Raw genomic sequence first — 17,161 nt, 5'->3', positions numbered from 1 at the left:
AGGAAGAACCGACAGAGAAGAGCCCCAGTGAAACTAAGTACCTGAGTTCAGTCCGTGTAGTAAATAGAAATAGACCCTAATTACTCCTGAGTTATCCCTGAGGGAAGCGAAGACGCAATTCTCGAAAGTCATACTCCTTGGAAGCGGTGCTATATATCGTTTACTCTTACCGGAGAGCACTGTTATCAGACCCCATGCGATAGCGCAGCAGGGAAGATACGTTGATGGCCTTCCAAGATAATTCATTAACATGTTTCTAGAAAAGGTGAGAATCCAAATCTCGTAGATAGGTATGGATTCGTACGACGGAATTTGCATTAAGATGTACCCAATGAACAAAATCGACAACACAGTGGAGTACTGCGTACTGCTCAGTCGTAACTCGTCTTCGAATCCACGAAGTCGCGCCGCGCTATTACCAGCCAACATCGCGTCAGCATTATAGCGAAAGACAAACAACTCACGGTGTATTGTTCCGGTCGATCTACAAGTAAAATCACGGTCATTATAGGCTCCTTGGTTACATCTGAAGTACACACGATGTTCAGCACCATCAGAACGACGAGAAAAGACATTCGCAAATCAAGCTTGCGTAAAAGCTCCCTTTCCAACGCTTTTCTTCGAATGGGATCTTCGAGATCGATGCGATTATGGCTGCGAACACGGAGTTGGAGTCATCGGCGGTTTTGGTCAGAGGCATGCCTGAGTAGCTGAGATGGACAGAAGAAGGGATGCACGACGACGTTTACTGGAAAAGACTTGGGCTGATAATGTGTGCTCAGTCAGGGGCAGTTGTTGCGTGGGTAAGCGACCAGATTACAGGTCGTTGGTCCCAGCACTTGCCCACTAAACGGCGGTTAGAAAGAGGGGTTAGCAAGGTCTTATCGTAAGGTACTCACCTTGGACGAGAAAACTGATTCGAAGAGGATTCATTTGAGTGAACCGAAGACGTTAGATTTGCGTTTTCATGATAACGGTGTTTATCGAGCGCTCTCATCAATCGGCCTAACCGTGAACGGAAGGCAAGGCAGCGCACTATCCACAAGAGGCAGGAGGACACGAACTCGAGGCTGTCAAATGACCTACGGGCCTGCCTACAAGAGTTCTGTGGCGTGATGAAGCTTACAACGCTCGAGAGTCTGCCACATGTGGCCATAAAACCGTCGTTGAACAGGTGGATTAAGTTAGAGAAAATATTGTGGCATGTATGAACGTACTAGGCATCGTGGTGGCTAGTCGAGTCGCAATTTCACGAGATTGCAACTGTAATACCGAGTTCGTGAGTTCTGCTGTGTAACCGAATGGTTTTATCACGCCCTTGGCAGTGAGCGCGAATCGTGGTGTTGCTCGAAGTTAAAGAACGAGGCTCATGCCTCAGGATCCAAGGGCATCTCCGAGAGCTGCCGCGGCAGGCTGGTCTGGGACCGAGAACGATAAGTGGACCAGCACAGATACCGACGGCTGGGCGGAATAGTCTACACGTAATAACTCCCGGGTCCTGCAGCTACTGCTTTAGGTGACTCGCGGCTTCAATTCATCCGAGGGATTGAATGCCATTTGTCGCGAAATAAGCCTGGCCAGCGCACTGCAAGCAGGATGGTAAGAGCTCTGAGATGGATAAAATAAGTGTTATTATTTCACCATACCATAACACGTTCCGGGGAGAGGCCGTAATCTTTTCAACGTTTTGTTCTGAGAAGTTGTCGGTGGGAAGAGGCAAAGCCCGAGGTTCGATCTCAGCTTCCATATACGGGTCGGACATGTTCTCCTGTCTCCGTTTGAGAATGCGGTTTCTCAGGTCAAGATGACCCTCCGAAAGTCAGATAATTGGGTATCCTCGCTCTCACTTAAATCTGACCCTCAGCGCGAGATATCTGCCAGTAGGGTTGCTACCCACATTCTTCACGCCCATCGTCACTAGCCGACATGTCGTCGACGTTCAAGCCAACAGACGACCAGAGTTCTGATCTAGTCAAGATTGACCAGGAGGCTGATGTCGAGAACCTCCAGGAGGACAGGGCTGCCGTTGAGAAGAGGATGCTGTTCAAGCTTGACCTCCGGATGTCATACCTAATCGTCCTCTATATCCTGAACATCGTATGACGCTTCTCCGAATCCTGCTGCAGCCATTCATTAATGAAAGATTAACAGATTGATCGCGGCAACACACCGTAAGTGCATGGCTTCAAGTGCGTAACATGAAATGTCAATCCGTTTCAGAGCGGCGAGGCTTCGCGGTTTCGAGAGGGAACTAGGGTTGGTCGGCACAGAGTATTCCACTGTGCTATCCATATTCTTCGTTGGATATATATTGGTGCAGATCCCCTCGTAAGTTGTGTCTTCTGTTGGCGTTTATCCTTCTCGCTCATGAGACATGCAGAAACATGCTCATGAATTACTTGGGGAGGCCCTCGATCTATTTGCCGATATGTACTATGGGGTGGGGGTTAATCTCCACTCTGACTGGTGAGCTGTTTCCTCGATCCCCTAACGAGCTAGGGCCTCATACACACCTTCCCAGGGATCGCGAATAAGTGGGTCCTTCAGTAGTACACGAAGTTTGCTCGGTGACTCTCATTGATATAGTTTCGTGGGCGTTCTTTTATGTCGGTTCTTCCTCGGCTTTGTCGAATCGGTATGTAGGAATTCGCCTGTGAATGGCAATGGCTCAGAAGACCTAACACCCCGATGCCACCCAGGCTTTTCTTCCGGGGGCCCTCTTCTTACTTTCTCAGTGGTACAAACGAGGCGAGTTATTTTGGTCCCATCGCTCATCCATATAGTAACTCATGCCAACTACGTCCAGAGGAGCTCGGAGTCAGGGTGACGATACTCTTCTGCGCCACCTTCTTGAGCGGTGCCTTTGGTTCGTTGAACGTTGTCAGTATGCAGATGTCCCAATGCCTGATTATCTCCTCTCCAGGTTCAGTTATGGCCGCCGGGATATTAAACGGCATGGAGGGCAAATTGGGCCACTCCGCATGGAGGTAATAGATCCCTTGTTGTGTATCGAATCCTCGCTGATACCTCTTGATAGGTGGCTGTTCTTTCTCGAGGGATCTATAACGATCTTCCTCGCTATCTTTGGGATGTTCATTCTCCCCGACTTTCCCTCCAACTCGTCTAGCTGGTTGACGCCTGCTGAAAAGGCTGTGGCCGAGCAGCGGATGGAGGAAGAGGCTCGGGGCCACCAGAAGTCAGTTGGTTATATGCAAGGCTTTATCCTTGCTGTATCCGATTGGAAGGTCTGGTGGCTGTCAACGATTATGGGGCTCATCCAGCTGTCTCTTAGTTTTATGACATTTTTCCCGACGTTAACGGCCACGCTTGGTTACAATCTTATGACTACGCTGCTTCTCTGCGCCCCTCCGTGGGTACTCACGACTATTTCCGCCTTCCTTGTTACCAGGTGTGTGAAGTCGTTTAATCACCGATTTCCCTACTGACCGTGTACTTTGTAGACATTCTGATCGCACCAAGGAGCGGTGCTTCCACACCACCCTCCCTTTGGTAGTCGGCATCATTGGATCAATTATCGCCATGTGCACCATGAATACAGCCGCACGTTACGTAGCACTGTAAGCTGCACAACAGTTCAAGCAGGCCAGGGTCTGGTATTAATCAGCGCAATAGGTTTCTGATGGCCCAATCACCTATGGGACCTGCAATCACTATTGCATGGTGTATGACCTCGCTTCAGCCTGCTAATAAGACTGTGGTTGGCATTGCTCTTATTAATGCGATGTCCCAGATCGGTCTCGTAATCGGCCCGTGCGTCTGTTCACATAATATCGAGGAAGGGAAACTTACTTCGTGTCATAGATATGCTTGGGATCAGAGCTGGGGGCCGAGCTACAGGAAGTCATTCGCGATTTGCCTCGCTGCAGCGTCCCTCAGCATCGTGATGTCATTCGTTTTCCGTTATCATTTAGCTGGCTTGAACGCCAAAGCCGAAAAAGAAGAAAAAGACAGATGCCAAACAGAGCCTGGATTTCGGTATATGTTATAAATTTGTACAAGGCCTATTGCCTACGATTTCGACGAATTCCTTGTAGATTCCACAGAGCATGTACATTCTGGTACCCCTAGAAATGTTTCCTAGAAGTTCCAGCGCCTCATCATAACCTTGTGCGCCATTGCGAAGTCTCCAGGGTATTGTACCCCTTGATTATATTGGATCTACTTCGGTCTACCGTAGGAAGACGTTCCGAGAGAGAAACAGATACTGGACCTGAGTGCCGCCTTCGTCGTCGTGCAGGCTGTTGGCAACTAAGCAACATAATTCAATTCAAAGTACTCTTCCAGCGCAGAGAACACCTTCGGGCGCATTTGCTCAACAGCATTTCATGGAAGAGCCAGGCTGCTTCATCCCTGGGTGATAGAAGTTTGTTAAGAGCTTTCAAGCTCCATGGCAGCCGCATCGTCAGGAGCGCGGGGACACATACTTCCATTCCCCTGATAGTGAAGCTTTGTGTGTCAGAAATAGGGTTCTCGGGTTCTGTGTATAAGACGTTGATGCGACGTGCAGAAACCTACAGGAAGTGGTGCAAAGTGGCTACTGCGATTCTAGGGGTATAGGGGCGACCTTCCCACGAGCCCACACGCCCATTGGCCGTCCGCCGAGGTTGACATTGTTTTCTGTCTCGTATAAATGATGAATTTCTCGGCCCTTCGCTCACCCTTGATATACATTCGACTTCATTCTGGCAGACCTGGCAGTGCGCGAGACTTGCACTGGCCAGGGACACTGAGTTTCCCGAAGAATACCCAGTCTCAGATGTTGGGCTACCTCCGCATACCCTGGTTGTATCCCCATGTTTTCCTTCTATGGGCCTCTCATCATTGGGCTGGACGTGTTTATCCCATTCGTGGATCTGGAAGAGACTCGGCCATGTATCAGGAAGAGCTTCGTGCGTTGACTCTTATTCTCAACAAAGCAACTGACTAACCGTGGGTGTCACATTCAGGTTCCTCGGGTCTTCCGAAAGGAACTTCAATGGAGAAGGGATCTGCGAGTAATCTAGTAAGTAAATCACTCTATCTACGGCAGGGACTACCCCTCCTCGTACGTACTCGAAGGCATGTCGAGAACGTTATGACAGTTCGAATAACTTAGCTATGAAGCGCACAAGGTAGTGGGAACGCGCACAAATCAATCTCCTCACCTTGCTTTGACCCTCTCATTCCCGTCTAGGCCTCATTCTCCCACAATGAGATAACCCTCTGAAACGGTTATATACCAATTCACCTCGCAAATCTTGATTCGTTTACCACTGTTCCATCCACTGCATTGCCCCCATGGCCGAGCTCAAATCTCCCGACGACACTAGCTCTCATTTAGCCAAGTATGAGCAGGGGCTCGACGTTGAAGGCCAGGGAGCAAGGCGGGATTTGGAGAAAAGGCTTCTACTCAAGGTCGACCTACGAATGTCCTACCTCATACTCATCTACATCGTGAACATAGTGCGTTACCCCTAGTTGTCTGAATATTCTGGAACCAACAACCGCCCGTAGGTTGATCGAAACAACACGCCGTTAGTGCCCGATGAATGCCACATACTATGCTGAATCACTAATTTGGCATGGGAAGTGCGGCGCGATTGCGCGGGCTTGAGCGCGACCTCCACCTTCATGGTCCTGAGTACTCGACTGTTCTTTCAATCCTCTTCGTCGGGTATATATCAATGCAAATACCATCGTAAGCGCTCTGGAACCTCTAGTGATTTCCTTGGCTAACTAGTATCGGTCAAGGAACATGTTCATGAATTACATCGGAAAGCCGTCTATATACCTCCCATCTTGCGCTGTGCTATGGGGGGTCATATCTATGTTGAGTGGTCAGTATATTGATCTGTGTACGGGACCTATCTAAGACATCTGAATTAGGAATAACCAGGAAGTAGGTTAACTTCTATTCGATCTTCTCTAACGTTAGCTGATTGCTTGCAGCTTCGTTGGCGCGCTTTTGTGCAGGTTCTTCATAGGGTAATCACACACCCCGAGGACATTCGTGCTTGCTCATACTATTGCGTAGATTTGTCGAAGCCAGCTTCGTACCTGGCGCTTTGTTCTTGCTCTCAAAATGGTACAAAAGAGGTAAAGCACTCGATTTCACTGAATTTACGCCGGTTGATAAAGATTCCTCAGACGAACTGGGTGTCCGAGTGGCTATCCTATTTTGCGCGACGTACGCTAGCAATGCATTTGGTGGTTAGTGTGTATTTTACGGATGTTACAATACGCTCTCAAGTATTCGCCCTCATAAGCCCTCATTGCGGCCAGTATCCTCGACACGATGGAGGGAACCCTAGGACAAGCCGCTTGGAGGTGAGTCACATATCTCGTTGGCGGCGGGTCTCCGTATACGAGTAACACAGATGGCTTTGCTTTATAGAAGGGGCGATAACCATTGCTATAGCCTTGCTAGGTTCGTCACCCATAAACCTCTGCTGGATCTTACCGACATCAAAGTGTAGGTTTCTTCATCCTGCCGGACTTCCCTGGCACCTCTGGGAGGTGGCTCTCTCCCGAAGAGAGAGCTCTGGCAACAGAGCGCCTGGCCGAAGAAGATGGCACGGGACCAACTAGCCATATAGAAGGCCTCAAGATTGCCATGAAAGATTGGAAGGTCTGGTATCTAGCGGTCCTCATGGCCGTAGTTCAGCTTTCTCTAAGCTTCATTGTCTTCTTCCCAACCTTAACCGCAACTCTTGGTTACGGTTTGACGACGACTCTCCTGTTATGCGCTCCGCCATGGGTCATCACGACCGTTTTTGCGTTTGTTCTGACAAGGTCGGTAGCTCCGTTCCGTATGCATTCATGGCTCACCTCCCGCGCCAGGCATTCTGACAGCAAATCCGAACGTTGCTGGCACAGTATTTTCCCCATGATAATCGGAATGATTGGGTCCGTGATGGCCATGTCCACAATGAATACCCCGGCCAGATATGTATCTCTGTACGTCATGCCAATTCAAAGGTCCAGTTCAAGTGACTCACCATTCTGCTAGTTTCTTGATGGCCCAATCTCCCGTGGGTCCGGTGATTACCATGGCATGGTCGATGACGTCGCTACAGCCCGCTAATAAACGGGCGGTAGCTATAGCTATCATCAATGCAACGGGGCAGTTAGGTTTAGTGGCTGGCCCGTGAGTGGTGTCTCACATCGCCGCATTATCACCGCTGACTACAAATGGTTAACTCGAAAGTTATGCATGGGACAAAAAATGGGGACCGACGTACCGGAAGTCCTTCGCCATCTGTCTAACTGCGAGCGGCCTCAGCATCGTAATGTCTCTTTTCTTTCGGTACCACCTCGCTGCGCTAAACCTGAAAGCCCAAAAAGAAGAGGACGAACGGGGGCAAACAGTTCCCGGTTTCCGATACCATTTGTAAACATACTATCTCCTAGACTTACCTCTGTTTTTGTTGTCCCATTATCGTATAGAATCATTGCATGTATGTTTAGTTCAACCCCTAGTAATGCCCCTGGCCAATCAAAACGTGGCGACTTGCTCGTTTCGAAGGATAAGCGCCTGCGAGCTAAGACAACGATGAATGTTCTGCTTCCAGTTCCAGAATTTCTGTCGGGATTCACTACTTGTCCCTCTCTCAGCACCGAGCTCCTGACTATAATTAGCCTCGATGACCATTGTTTGGGCGTGCATAAGATCACTCGTAGAACAACCCACGAAGTAGTGGAACCGCCAAAAGAGCCGCGGCAGGACATTCCATGCCTATCGAATACCATACCGTCCCCGACCGTCGCATGGGAAGCAAAATATACGAAAGGGAGCATAAATCCATCCGCTCCGATACCTGGCGGGTTTGGATTCTATCTCTCGGGCCCAAGCGATTTCCTCGAATCCCTACGTTGTGGTGCACAAGAGGTACTTCTCAGCTATCGAATGATGCTGAGCGATGATTGGGATTGGATGAAGGGGGGGAAGTTGCCTGGTATATGTAAGTGTATCCGTCTATATGTTGATGCGCTTATTCCCTTCAGATGGAGGGGTTGGCGACCAAGCATACGGCTGCACTGGTGGGCGCAAAGAAAACCGATGCAATTGTTTTGATCTTCGACCGATGTGGAGGTGAGTTTTCATTTGGTCAGCAATATCATAACCTCTAATCGCGAGGAATCATTCAGAGCGAATGCGATCGGAGAACTGTATGCCTACCTCCCCTTAACGCCTAACAATGAAGCACAATTAGCTGCCGTTCCTCCATACTCGCGGCAAAACGCAGATTACGGATTTTCTGTTGGGAGAGGCTCGTTTTGCTTAGACGCGGCTGTAGGACAATGGATTGCACTAGCATTCCGTGTCAAGCTCAACGACGTTGGATCGGAGAACGGTGAGCACTTCGCTACCATGTCGAGGATTCAAAACCCACAAGATATTACGCATAAAGGCGAGATACAATTCTGGGTAAACGGGGTCTCCGCCATATCTGTGGCGGGGCTTACGCTTCGTACTCGCGCCGACTCTGTCATCCAAGGCATGCATTTCCAGACGTTCTTTGGAGGTAAGCCCAGTGCTACGCGTAGTGTTTTGTCATCTTAGCTCAGGGATGCTTCCACAGGGCACACGCCGGATTGGGCTTCACCGAAAGATCAATATGGCTGGTTTGCTGACATCTCAGGCGCCATCGTTCGATAGTATTGTGAGTCGCCTTCCATGTACTTCGTGCTCATATCGTCACTGTACTATAGCCGCTCCAAATATATGGCCGCCTGGCGAAATGGCATCGCGTCTGACTACGATTCATGCGTTATCAGGAGATTGCAGGTTCGACCCCTGCGGTGGTCATTTATTTTAGGTTTCTTTTGTTCTCTTTCAAACGAATAAAGTTGCCATTTACGGTAACTAGCCCAGGTTGGAGGGGGTACTTCATGCGCCTGTCTTTTGCAAGACGCTCGAGAAATGGGATGTATACGGAATTCAGTACATGTTTCACGCCGCAGCAGTCCTTATAGCTGGCGCTTGATTTCGTGCATACAAGCTTCCTATAAATCTCCGTGATTTCTTATATTCTGTTTTTTGAAGGTTCAAGAAATTGCCAAATTTGGTGTGTGGCAATAATGTCCCTGTCGCCCCTGTCTCCCCACACCTCCCTCCGTTCATCCTCTCTCTCCCTCTCTCTCCCTCTCTCTCTCCTGTCCACCCTGCTTGCCACACCTCTGTAGCGGAACCTTCTTCCTTCCGGTCACATCCATCCACGGCCGCATAAAACATGGCCGCCCTCGACACGTCTAGGCATTTCAGGTTAACCCGGAAATTCCTGAAGCTCCTGACATCAGTCAATGTATGGAACAAATGGTCCCAGGACGACTCCAAAGACGCAACTGCCGAAGCAAAATTGGAGCACCACCTTTTCCAAGCATACAATTTGAGAGCTCGTTCTCCCACTGAACAAGCTCAAATGGTGTTGCAGCTCTCGTTGCAGATGTCAATTCGACAGTGCGTATTTGGAGAAGAGAACCGAGTCAACACTCTACGGCTGGACCATTCCACCGAAGACATGGACGAGCAAGTGTTTTGCTTCCGCTATTCTTCTTCCAACAAAATGGGATTCGCTCTCTACACCTTCGACGAGCCCGAAAGATCTCGTCTTGCTCTCAGAGATCTCTACCGCGCTCAACAAAAAAGCAAGTTCATCTGCACCGAAGACGTCCTCGCGCACGTCGAGGTGTCCTGCGTCAATGTTACAGGCCTTCTCCATCTGCCATTGGTCGTAAGTGTGGTGCAGCAATCATGTTCGTACTGAATGGCTTACCGTATTGCGATAGACCGGTTTGGTTTTTCGGACCGATAAGAAGCCCGCCAAAGCATACACTTCATACCAAAGGCCCATTGAGCATGCTGACGAGGTACGAACTGTTGGTGACAACGGTTCGTACTCGACCCAGGACCTCCTTGCCGTCGAAAATGGCAGTCAGTCACTCGATTGCCAAGAAGGTGGCCACGAATACGAACCGGAACGCGCTTCCATGCTGCTCACCGACGCCCAAAGACGGGGAGCCGCCATGGATGACACCGCTGGCGGCAAAGGAAAGCGCGTTGAATATTACGATACTACTCCAACCTCTGAAGGCGAAGAATATCTCAGCTCTGGCGACGATACGTTAGCGGCCAGCAGCGGCATGGGTAGTTCGACCCATAGTTTCTTCAGCGGGGAAACGCATGCTACTGGCATAGTCAATACCACCAAGGAGGACGACGCGGAGAACAAATACGAGATTTACGACAGCGATGACCACGGGGAAGACGACGTCTACTACGGGGTCCCTACTGGTGGGGATTCGTACCACGACGACGACGACGACAATGAAAACAGCGAGGTTGACGAGGGTAACGAAGGTACCTGGAACGAAGGTCAGGAAGGTAGCGAAATTGAACAAGACGTGCAAGAGATCACCGGGATCGATGAGTTTGGAGTAGTGAAGCGGCGACAAAATGGGCCACGCTTTGGCTACGACAACCGCACCACCATCCGTGCACGTCCCGTCCCATCCGGGGGGGCTGGGGGTCTAAAGCGTGCACCTTCCAAGAAGGTACTCCGCGCCTTTCGAGCTATGTTGGGCATCAAAGCAGTAGCTTGATATCCGCCCAGGCGTCGGATAGCTCGTCGGATAGCTTTGGATATGTCGAAGTACAAGTGACTGGTGCACTAAGCTGCATTTCGATTTGACTTACACTGTATTTATTTTCCTGGATGATCTTGATAGTTAAAAAATGTAATGGATTGTAAAGTACTACTTATCAGCGACCAATGTACTACTGGGGTCATAGTGACTCGGAGCGTCGATGCAGGATTGTCGTTGGAACTTGGTAGGAGTCGGAGACTATGCGCCAAACAATACCATTATTTTGATAACTGCTCTCCCACACTACGCTCGGCTGTTCTCAGTTGGTGCTTCAGCGGGTGGAAGTAGCCCAAAAAGACTAAAGTAGCCATGACTAGCGCTGGCGCTTCGACTCGCCCGCCATGCACGTGAAGCCCGCAGTGCACAGCACCGACATTCATGAACTTGGCTCCGAACCTGTGTTTCGAATATTCGCATGGAACTCCTAGAGAGCTCATTTTCCCATGGATTCATACCCGCATGCTATCATATAACCCTATCCTTGCCTGTAACGTTCGGGATGTTTTCCCCCTCCACTTTGGAATCACCCTATAGGTCGATAGGACCTTCCTGACGATGCCTGCTCGCTACCAGGATGCGCGCCTCTCCCCGCGAAACGACGAAAACACCACTAAGGGCACTGCGCTCGCATCCATTATCGGCATCTCTCTTAGTGTCGTCGTGGTTTTAGGCCTATTGGCTGTGGTCTACATAGCTGTCTCTAGATTCTACCGCCGCAAGACTAAAGCAACTCGACGCGCCCAAGAAGAAGGGACCCTGAGGGGTCTCGTGCGCGCTTTTGATCAGTCTCGTAGTGGGCAAGATCGTTCAACGTACCCATATCACCACGTTGAAGGCGGGAAGCACAACACTCAGCAGTCCGGAACCGCGCCGTTATTGGGGGACGAAATTCAAAGTTTATCTGGCCATGAGAGTCGAGACGCAGTGCGGAATAGTGTTGTTTCTACGCAAGAATACAATAAAGAAGCATTCCTCCCGCTCAGCTCTTCGAATGAAACCCAGCCGAGTACAAGACCCGACCGCGCTTTCTTCAACCTACCGACACCGCTCTCTGCCGTGGGCTCTACTTTCACATTTGCAGGTGCTCGGGAAGCAATGGGCGCGCTACCACCCATCGATACGACCTCGCCCCTTACAACAGCGCCCCTTTCGGCGGCCACAGCTTCAACCGCGGGGCCTTTCTCAGCATTCTTAGGACACGCTCCGCTGTCTGCGACAACTACACGCTCTGATTGTACCTTCTCAGCCCTTGACCGCTTTCCGCCTCCACCAGTCCCCGCCCTGCCAGCCTGGTGCGCTGGTGGCGATGAACTGAAAAAGCGCAAACAGGTGGAGGAGGAGGAAGAGGAAGAGGGCCAACTGGGGCGAACCGATACAGTGGTTGTCGGGCAAATGCTCAAAATGCGGGCTAAGCGAGCCGAGGCCTGCCTTTCCAGAGGCTATACCAATATATCTGTGATTGAGCGCTCGGACAGTATCAAAAGCGTGGACAGTTCCCTTCATTTGACGTCCACGAAACCCGCTCGTTCCAATCGTCGCCTTACATCGTTGAAGATCCCCCATTTTTTCGCGCCCTCCAGCATCCACACCATATCTCCAACAAGCCTGAAAGATGTAACTCCTCTGACCGACAATCCGCCTTCACGAACGACAGTCCCCACGATCGGAGGCCCGCGCCCTCTCCGAAAAGGCTCAAAGATGCCCACTCTGCCGATGGAAACCCTAAGCGAAGATCCCAGTTCCTCGAAGTCGACGTCCTCGTTGACCGAGTCCTCTGGGCTAAGTTCTATCCCTCTTCTCTTTTCCTCAACCACGGTCCCTGGGTTCACAGCTCTGATGCCCAGACCAGAGTCGAACTGGCCTGACACCCCCGACACCTCGTCGGGCCAAGAAGAACATCCACTCACATTAGAGGACAAACCGAACTCATTGACGCCCTTCAACCTGCCAGAGGCGTCATTAACCACCGCTTTCCGTGAAAGCATCCCTCTTTCTGCAGCAACTCTCGATACTTATGGGCCAGTATCAGTAATATCTGAATGGAGGGACTCACACGGATCGCACCCTCCTCCTTCATTCCCAGCTGCTACATTTTCCTCTGCCCCCATCTCAGGCGACTCGACCAAATCCACCCCTCCGTTGAGAATCAATCCAGCGAAGCGTGGCCGTAGCAACAACCGAAGCAGCAGCGACATTGGCCACGACACGGCCGCCGGAGATGCTCGTTCTAATGGGGCGACGCGCTCGAGGTCGCGGGATTCAGCGACGAGTGATAGCAGCAGTTGCCCGAAACTGCATATCCACACCGAAGTTGACCCAGTTGCAGTAACCAGGTCGCAAACCAAGCTGCGATCCCGCCCGCCGTCCCTCGAGCGGCCGGCTGCCAGAGTTGTGGGAGCTCGGATGCGGGGCGCATCGACGTCTTCGGTTTCATCGGATTGCAGTGGGGCTGGGCATCCGGCGCTAGGTCCCAAGGCGCGAGTTCATGATATTGAACACGTACGACAAGTTCCAGGGATGGATGCTATGCTAGGGAGGTATCACCGTGTTGCAAGTATGCAAGGAGTCGTGGAGCTGGGGCAGTGATTATCGTCGTCGCATTCATAACTTATTCGTGCACTCTTCTCCACTTCCACCTGATATGATTGTTTCATCTGATATATCTTTCCTATAGCTTTCATTCGGACATTCTGTATGTGTAAACATGTGTGCTCTACCTGTATTGTACATCACGCGTCGTTACGCTTGTCTTATCTTCTACTTGGACTTTGTAGCCATATGTTTTTCTCCATTGATATAACATCCTGGACGTTCGCCGCCTTCTCACGATCACAGCCAAAGCTTGTTCTGGTCCCTCGCCGAGCAAAACAGCTTCTACTTGGTACTGTCACGCCCGAACTAGGATGTATCAGTATGCGTGTGGCTTCTCGAAGCCAAGGACGATCTACGTCGTGTGTATTGGGCAACCTTCTTCCCAGTTGCTCTCCAAATCCCAGCTTCGATTTTGCTTGTGCTTGGACGCCAGTAACGAGACTCAGAGATGCCATCAAATTTCGTGCGGTTTCCCCTTGGTCTCCTCAAGGTAAGCCTATCAGTTAGCAAGGACACGCCGGTTCAGCGTGCTCGCACCCTCGTGCCGTTGGCCATAATCATGAACTCAGGTTCGATACAGATTCGATACATATATTTACCGCGTTTGCATAGAAGAGACCATTCAGAGTTTTTAATGTCTCCGAAATTGCTGTAGGACTCCTGATGTAGATGAGTAGTCGATGAGACCGGAAGCAAAATGTGTATGAGGCCAATTTCACAACACCCCTGAGACTGCGCTCGTCTAGGCTAGACCTCGTAATGTTTATTGCAAAACACACATATAATTAGATGATTGACCGGATCAATAACACGGACGCCCTTTCGTTGACCACTTCCTTGAGGCCTTGAGGGTTAGAGTCCTTCTCATTGCTTTCACCATGAAACTACCTTCCCTTCGCCTTTTCGCTGCATCGAGCTTGCTTTTCGTCTCATCTCTCTCACTAATTTCACTCGCTCACCCCATACGCTCGTTACAAGCTGTCGAATCGACTTCTTTTTCTCAAAATTCGGATATCCAACATCTACTCGCAGGGAATGCCAAATTCCGCGCCGAAATAAACAAGGAGCATCCAGGATTCCTGAACTCCTCGGGAAATAGCGCACAAGGTATAGCACCTCCTCAGGCACTAGCCAAACTCATCTACGTACGCGGGCTAACGCTGCGAAATTCCGATGCTCTGCAGCGCCACCTTTCATGTTTTTAGGATGTTCTGACAGTCGGTGAGGCTCTTCCACATTACATCATCCTGCGCGCATCCTCTGACTTGGCTTGGCTTGGACAGGGTTAGCGAGGGCACGATATTCCATTCCCTTCCAGGGGAGCTATTCGCTGAACGCAACATCGCGAACCAATTCCGTGAATCGGACACCAACGCGTACGTTCCCGTCTTATCGACCTACCCGGACGGCCCCGCTTACGAACACTTACAATCTTGACAGAGAAGCAGCCCTAATCTACGCTATTGAACACCTTGGCGTCAGCCATATTCTCGTCACGGGCCACTACGGATGCGGAGGTGTTGCGACAGCTATTGCAACAGCGTTCTCGCCGCCAGATATGACCGATCCCATACAACGTTTCATCCAACCGATACGAAAGTTGTATCTCAACTCGGACAGGCACGTTCCAGATATCCCGTACACCGCTGTGCTGAAGGCTGATAGCAAACAGGCCTGAAATCGAAAAACTGCGGGAGCAGAACCGACGAACTCGACCCGTCCCAACACCAGAGTTGCACGAGCGTAAGTACTCTTCCGCATCGTGCATCTGACAGAAACGCTCAAACATTGGCAACGCAGCCGGTTTCCGAGCCCTCGTCGAGGAAAATGTGAAAGTCAATGTTGAGCGGATACTCAAAGCAGCCCGAGTGAGTCCATCACCCTTTGGTGATAGACCGTCAATACTTACATTTACCAACCAAGTCCGTCCACGAGAGCGGGAAGGATGTGTATGTTCATGGTTGGGTATATGACATGGAAAACGGGAGGATCCTCGACTTGGAAGTCAGTGTCAAGGTTTAGATTAGAGTAACCGTCGGGCGATAATAGATTTCACTGGCCCCACTGGTGCCACATTTGACAAGGAGGCATTCGCTTGAGGTGGCTCCATTCTTCTATGTCTACTGAGGACCTATGCGCGAATATTACACGCCCGTGATTTTAGCCAGGTATTCTGGGGTAGTCATCAGAATATCATTCGCGCCAAGACAACAGTGGTGGATTCACCTCTCGTCAACTCGAAAGCTGCGAATGTGCTCGCCGCGGCCGGTATACTGTCGGCGCAAACATCATTCACACAAGATCAAAATCATAAAGGACAAGTCTCACCTTCGGAGAACTGCAGACAGGAGGATGGATGAGCAGGAGATGGAGATGGAGTGAGAAGGAACATACGGGAAGGAGACAGTCCTCGGAACAACCCGCGCCTACTCGAATATTAGTGAAGACGAAGATGGGGAGCTGGAAGATACTCACAGGCCCGATTCACTAACGATAGCCTTCAATTCCTGGGTGATATATCCCACAGGCGTCCCCGTAGGTGGAGTCGATCGTAGTTGGACTCGCGACTTTACGACATCTTGGCTTTCCATTAACATCGTTCCGCCCGCAAAAAATATGTGGGCTTACCGAGGGGATAGCAACAGAGCCAGTAAGCTATCTATTGGCCATTGCGTCCATGTCAGAATGGTCCATGATTTGAGAAACGGAGAAGGGTACGCACGCCGCCGGTGGATCCGCTAGCGAGGAGGGCCCACACGGGAAGGTCAGAACCGTAGGTCTTACTGAACTTGCGTTTCGAGAACTCAAAGGCTTTTGAACCAATGTCAGAGCTTCATCAGGCAATGATGGGATCGGAGTATGCTCACCGGTGTAGAACCTGAAATACGTCAGTGACAATATGGCATTCAAGGCAAGGCACTTACCCTGCATACGCTGGAATCTCTCGCGCAACTGTTACCTACGCTTCTCTGTGAGCATTAATGATGCGGTACGATGGAAGGTTTGCTCGCACCCAATACCCCCGCATCACGCCTTTCCTGAAGCCCCATTCCGACCACATTTCTCTGACTATTTCACGCAGTTTCTTATCCGAGGCAGCGCCATACTGTCCTTGCATCCGTACTTTAAACATTTCCACTAGAGACACAGGGATTTAGCCATCTTACGCGTCCAGAGATCCGAAAACACTCGCACCTGGACTGGCTAGTATGGCGTTGGCAGCACCAGCCATAGCGCCAGCCGCGGCTATCTCCTTCAACGATAGCGGGAAGGGGGAAATCGCTCGTTTCGACAAACCGTAAGACGCGAAGAGTAACGAATTGACGCCTGCTATCCCAAGGAGCGGGCTCGCCATACCTACAAGCTGTTATGACAAATTCAGCAGCATCTCAGTACGCCCGTACCTTTGTAAAGCGCGAAGAAGCCTTCCTTTCTTAAAGTCGTGGTAAGGATGTCCATTGGCCCTTTCTGGGTGCAGCCTCAAGGTCAACGGATGGTCCCCCAGCGCTCTACATTGATCATACGCACGAACATGCCCTCTGAAATGGCCAAGTCTATCAACCATCCTGCTCCTATGATACAAATCACGAACTAGGGGCGATTTGTGCTCGCGTCTTTATCGTATCGAGCGGTTGGCCCACGATGACCTGCGCCGCACCGCCGACGCTGCCAGCGAGGAGTTCATTGACCGTCGACAAGTAACTTGACTTGTTCGTCGCCATATCTGACCGTGAGGTTTGGTGTGGTCGAAAGTGGGTGAAGTGAGAGAAGACGGCGTGGGAATCGTCAGAGTGCAGATTCACCCTTCCTTCCGCCATGACATAGATATCGCGCAATTCCATCACGTCGACCTTGCGACACTTCCCAGATATGTTTCGAAGCCAATTTCAGCCTCTCTTTGCGGTCTCGCGGCGGTCTGAAT

The 17,161-nt window shown here is 50.7% G+C and overlaps 7 protein-coding genes and 1 non-coding gene across 8 annotated transcripts; 7 read left to right on the top strand and 1 right to left on the bottom strand.

Annotated features, from left to right (window-relative positions):
- Positions 1-1,926: 1,926 nt before the first annotated feature.
- Positions 1,927-4,009, top strand: PC9H_008226 (uncharacterized protein; the record flags this gene model as incomplete). The annotated part of the gene is made up of 13 exons (XM_036777740.1): positions 1,927-2,097; positions 2,152-2,171; positions 2,221-2,328; positions 2,381-2,466; positions 2,522-2,534; positions 2,587-2,635; positions 2,700-2,761; positions 2,823-2,866; positions 2,924-2,987; positions 3,038-3,409; positions 3,462-3,578; positions 3,634-3,771; positions 3,823-4,009. The coding sequence occupies 13 exons, from the start codon at positions 1,927-1,929 to the stop codon at positions 4,007-4,009; spliced, it is 1,431 nt and encodes a 476-aa protein (XP_036631360.1).
- Positions 4,010-5,298: 1,289 nt separating this feature from the next.
- Positions 5,299-7,394, top strand: PC9H_008225 (uncharacterized protein; the record flags this gene model as incomplete). The annotated part of the gene is made up of 11 exons (XM_036777739.1): positions 5,299-5,463; positions 5,515-5,534; positions 5,591-5,698; positions 5,752-5,841; positions 5,950-5,985; positions 6,035-6,210; positions 6,267-6,327; positions 6,472-6,792; positions 6,841-6,957; positions 7,010-7,147; positions 7,208-7,394. 11 exons carry the CDS (start codon positions 5,299-5,301, stop codon positions 7,392-7,394), a joined length of 1,419 nt encoding a protein of 472 aa, XP_036631359.1.
- A 65-nt stretch (positions 7,395-7,459) lies between these two features.
- PC9H_008224 (uncharacterized protein) lies at positions 7,460-8,659 on the top strand (the record flags this gene model as incomplete). Its single annotated transcript, XM_036777738.1, has 5 exons — positions 7,460-7,955; positions 8,005-8,092; positions 8,149-8,354; positions 8,412-8,525; positions 8,583-8,659. The coding sequence occupies 5 exons, from the start codon at positions 7,460-7,462 to the stop codon at positions 8,657-8,659; spliced, it is 981 nt and encodes a 326-aa protein (XP_036631358.1).
- Positions 8,660-8,727: 68 nt separating this feature from the next.
- PC9H_008223 lies at positions 8,728-8,809 on the top strand. The gene has a single exon. It is a non-coding gene; the product is annotated as a tRNA-Arg (tRNA).
- Positions 8,810-9,233: 424 nt separating this feature from the next.
- PC9H_008222 (uncharacterized protein) lies at positions 9,234-10,602 on the top strand (the record flags this gene model as incomplete). Its single annotated transcript, XM_036777737.1, has 2 exons — positions 9,234-9,734; positions 9,790-10,602. 2 exons carry the CDS (start codon positions 9,234-9,236, stop codon positions 10,600-10,602), a joined length of 1,314 nt encoding a protein of 437 aa, XP_036631357.1.
- A 600-nt stretch (positions 10,603-11,202) lies between these two features.
- PC9H_008221 (uncharacterized protein) lies at positions 11,203-13,233 on the top strand (the record flags this gene model as incomplete). Its single annotated transcript, XM_036777736.1, has 1 exon — positions 11,203-13,233. One exon carries the CDS (start codon positions 11,203-11,205, stop codon positions 13,231-13,233), a length of 2,031 nt encoding a protein of 676 aa, XP_036631356.1.
- An 884-nt stretch (positions 13,234-14,117) lies between these two features.
- PC9H_008220 (uncharacterized protein) lies at positions 14,118-15,261 on the top strand (the record flags this gene model as incomplete). Its single annotated transcript, XM_036777735.1, has 6 exons — positions 14,118-14,384; positions 14,458-14,615; positions 14,680-14,877; positions 14,912-14,982; positions 15,040-15,107; positions 15,163-15,261. 6 exons carry the CDS (start codon positions 14,118-14,120, stop codon positions 15,259-15,261), a joined length of 861 nt encoding a protein of 286 aa, XP_036631355.1.
- Positions 15,262-15,383: 122 nt separating this feature from the next.
- PC9H_008219 (uncharacterized protein) lies at positions 15,384-16,961 on the bottom strand (the record flags this gene model as incomplete). Its single annotated transcript, XM_036777734.1, has 11 exons — positions 15,384-15,412; positions 15,634-15,665; positions 15,715-15,817; positions 15,868-15,898; positions 15,962-16,070; positions 16,164-16,198; positions 16,253-16,377; positions 16,435-16,596; positions 16,644-16,707; positions 16,768-16,778; positions 16,832-16,961. 11 exons carry the CDS (start codon positions 16,959-16,961, stop codon positions 15,384-15,386), a joined length of 831 nt encoding a protein of 276 aa, XP_036631354.1.
- Positions 16,962-17,161: the final 200 nt, after the last annotated feature.

The sequence above is a fragment of the Pleurotus ostreatus genome, assembly GCF_014466165.1.
Source record: "Pleurotus ostreatus strain PC9 chromosome Unknown scaffold_5, whole genome shotgun sequence".
Taxonomy (NCBI): Eukaryota; Fungi; Basidiomycota; class Agaricomycetes; order Agaricales; family Pleurotaceae; genus Pleurotus; species Pleurotus ostreatus.
This window is presented reverse-complemented; position numbering and strand designations above follow the sequence as displayed.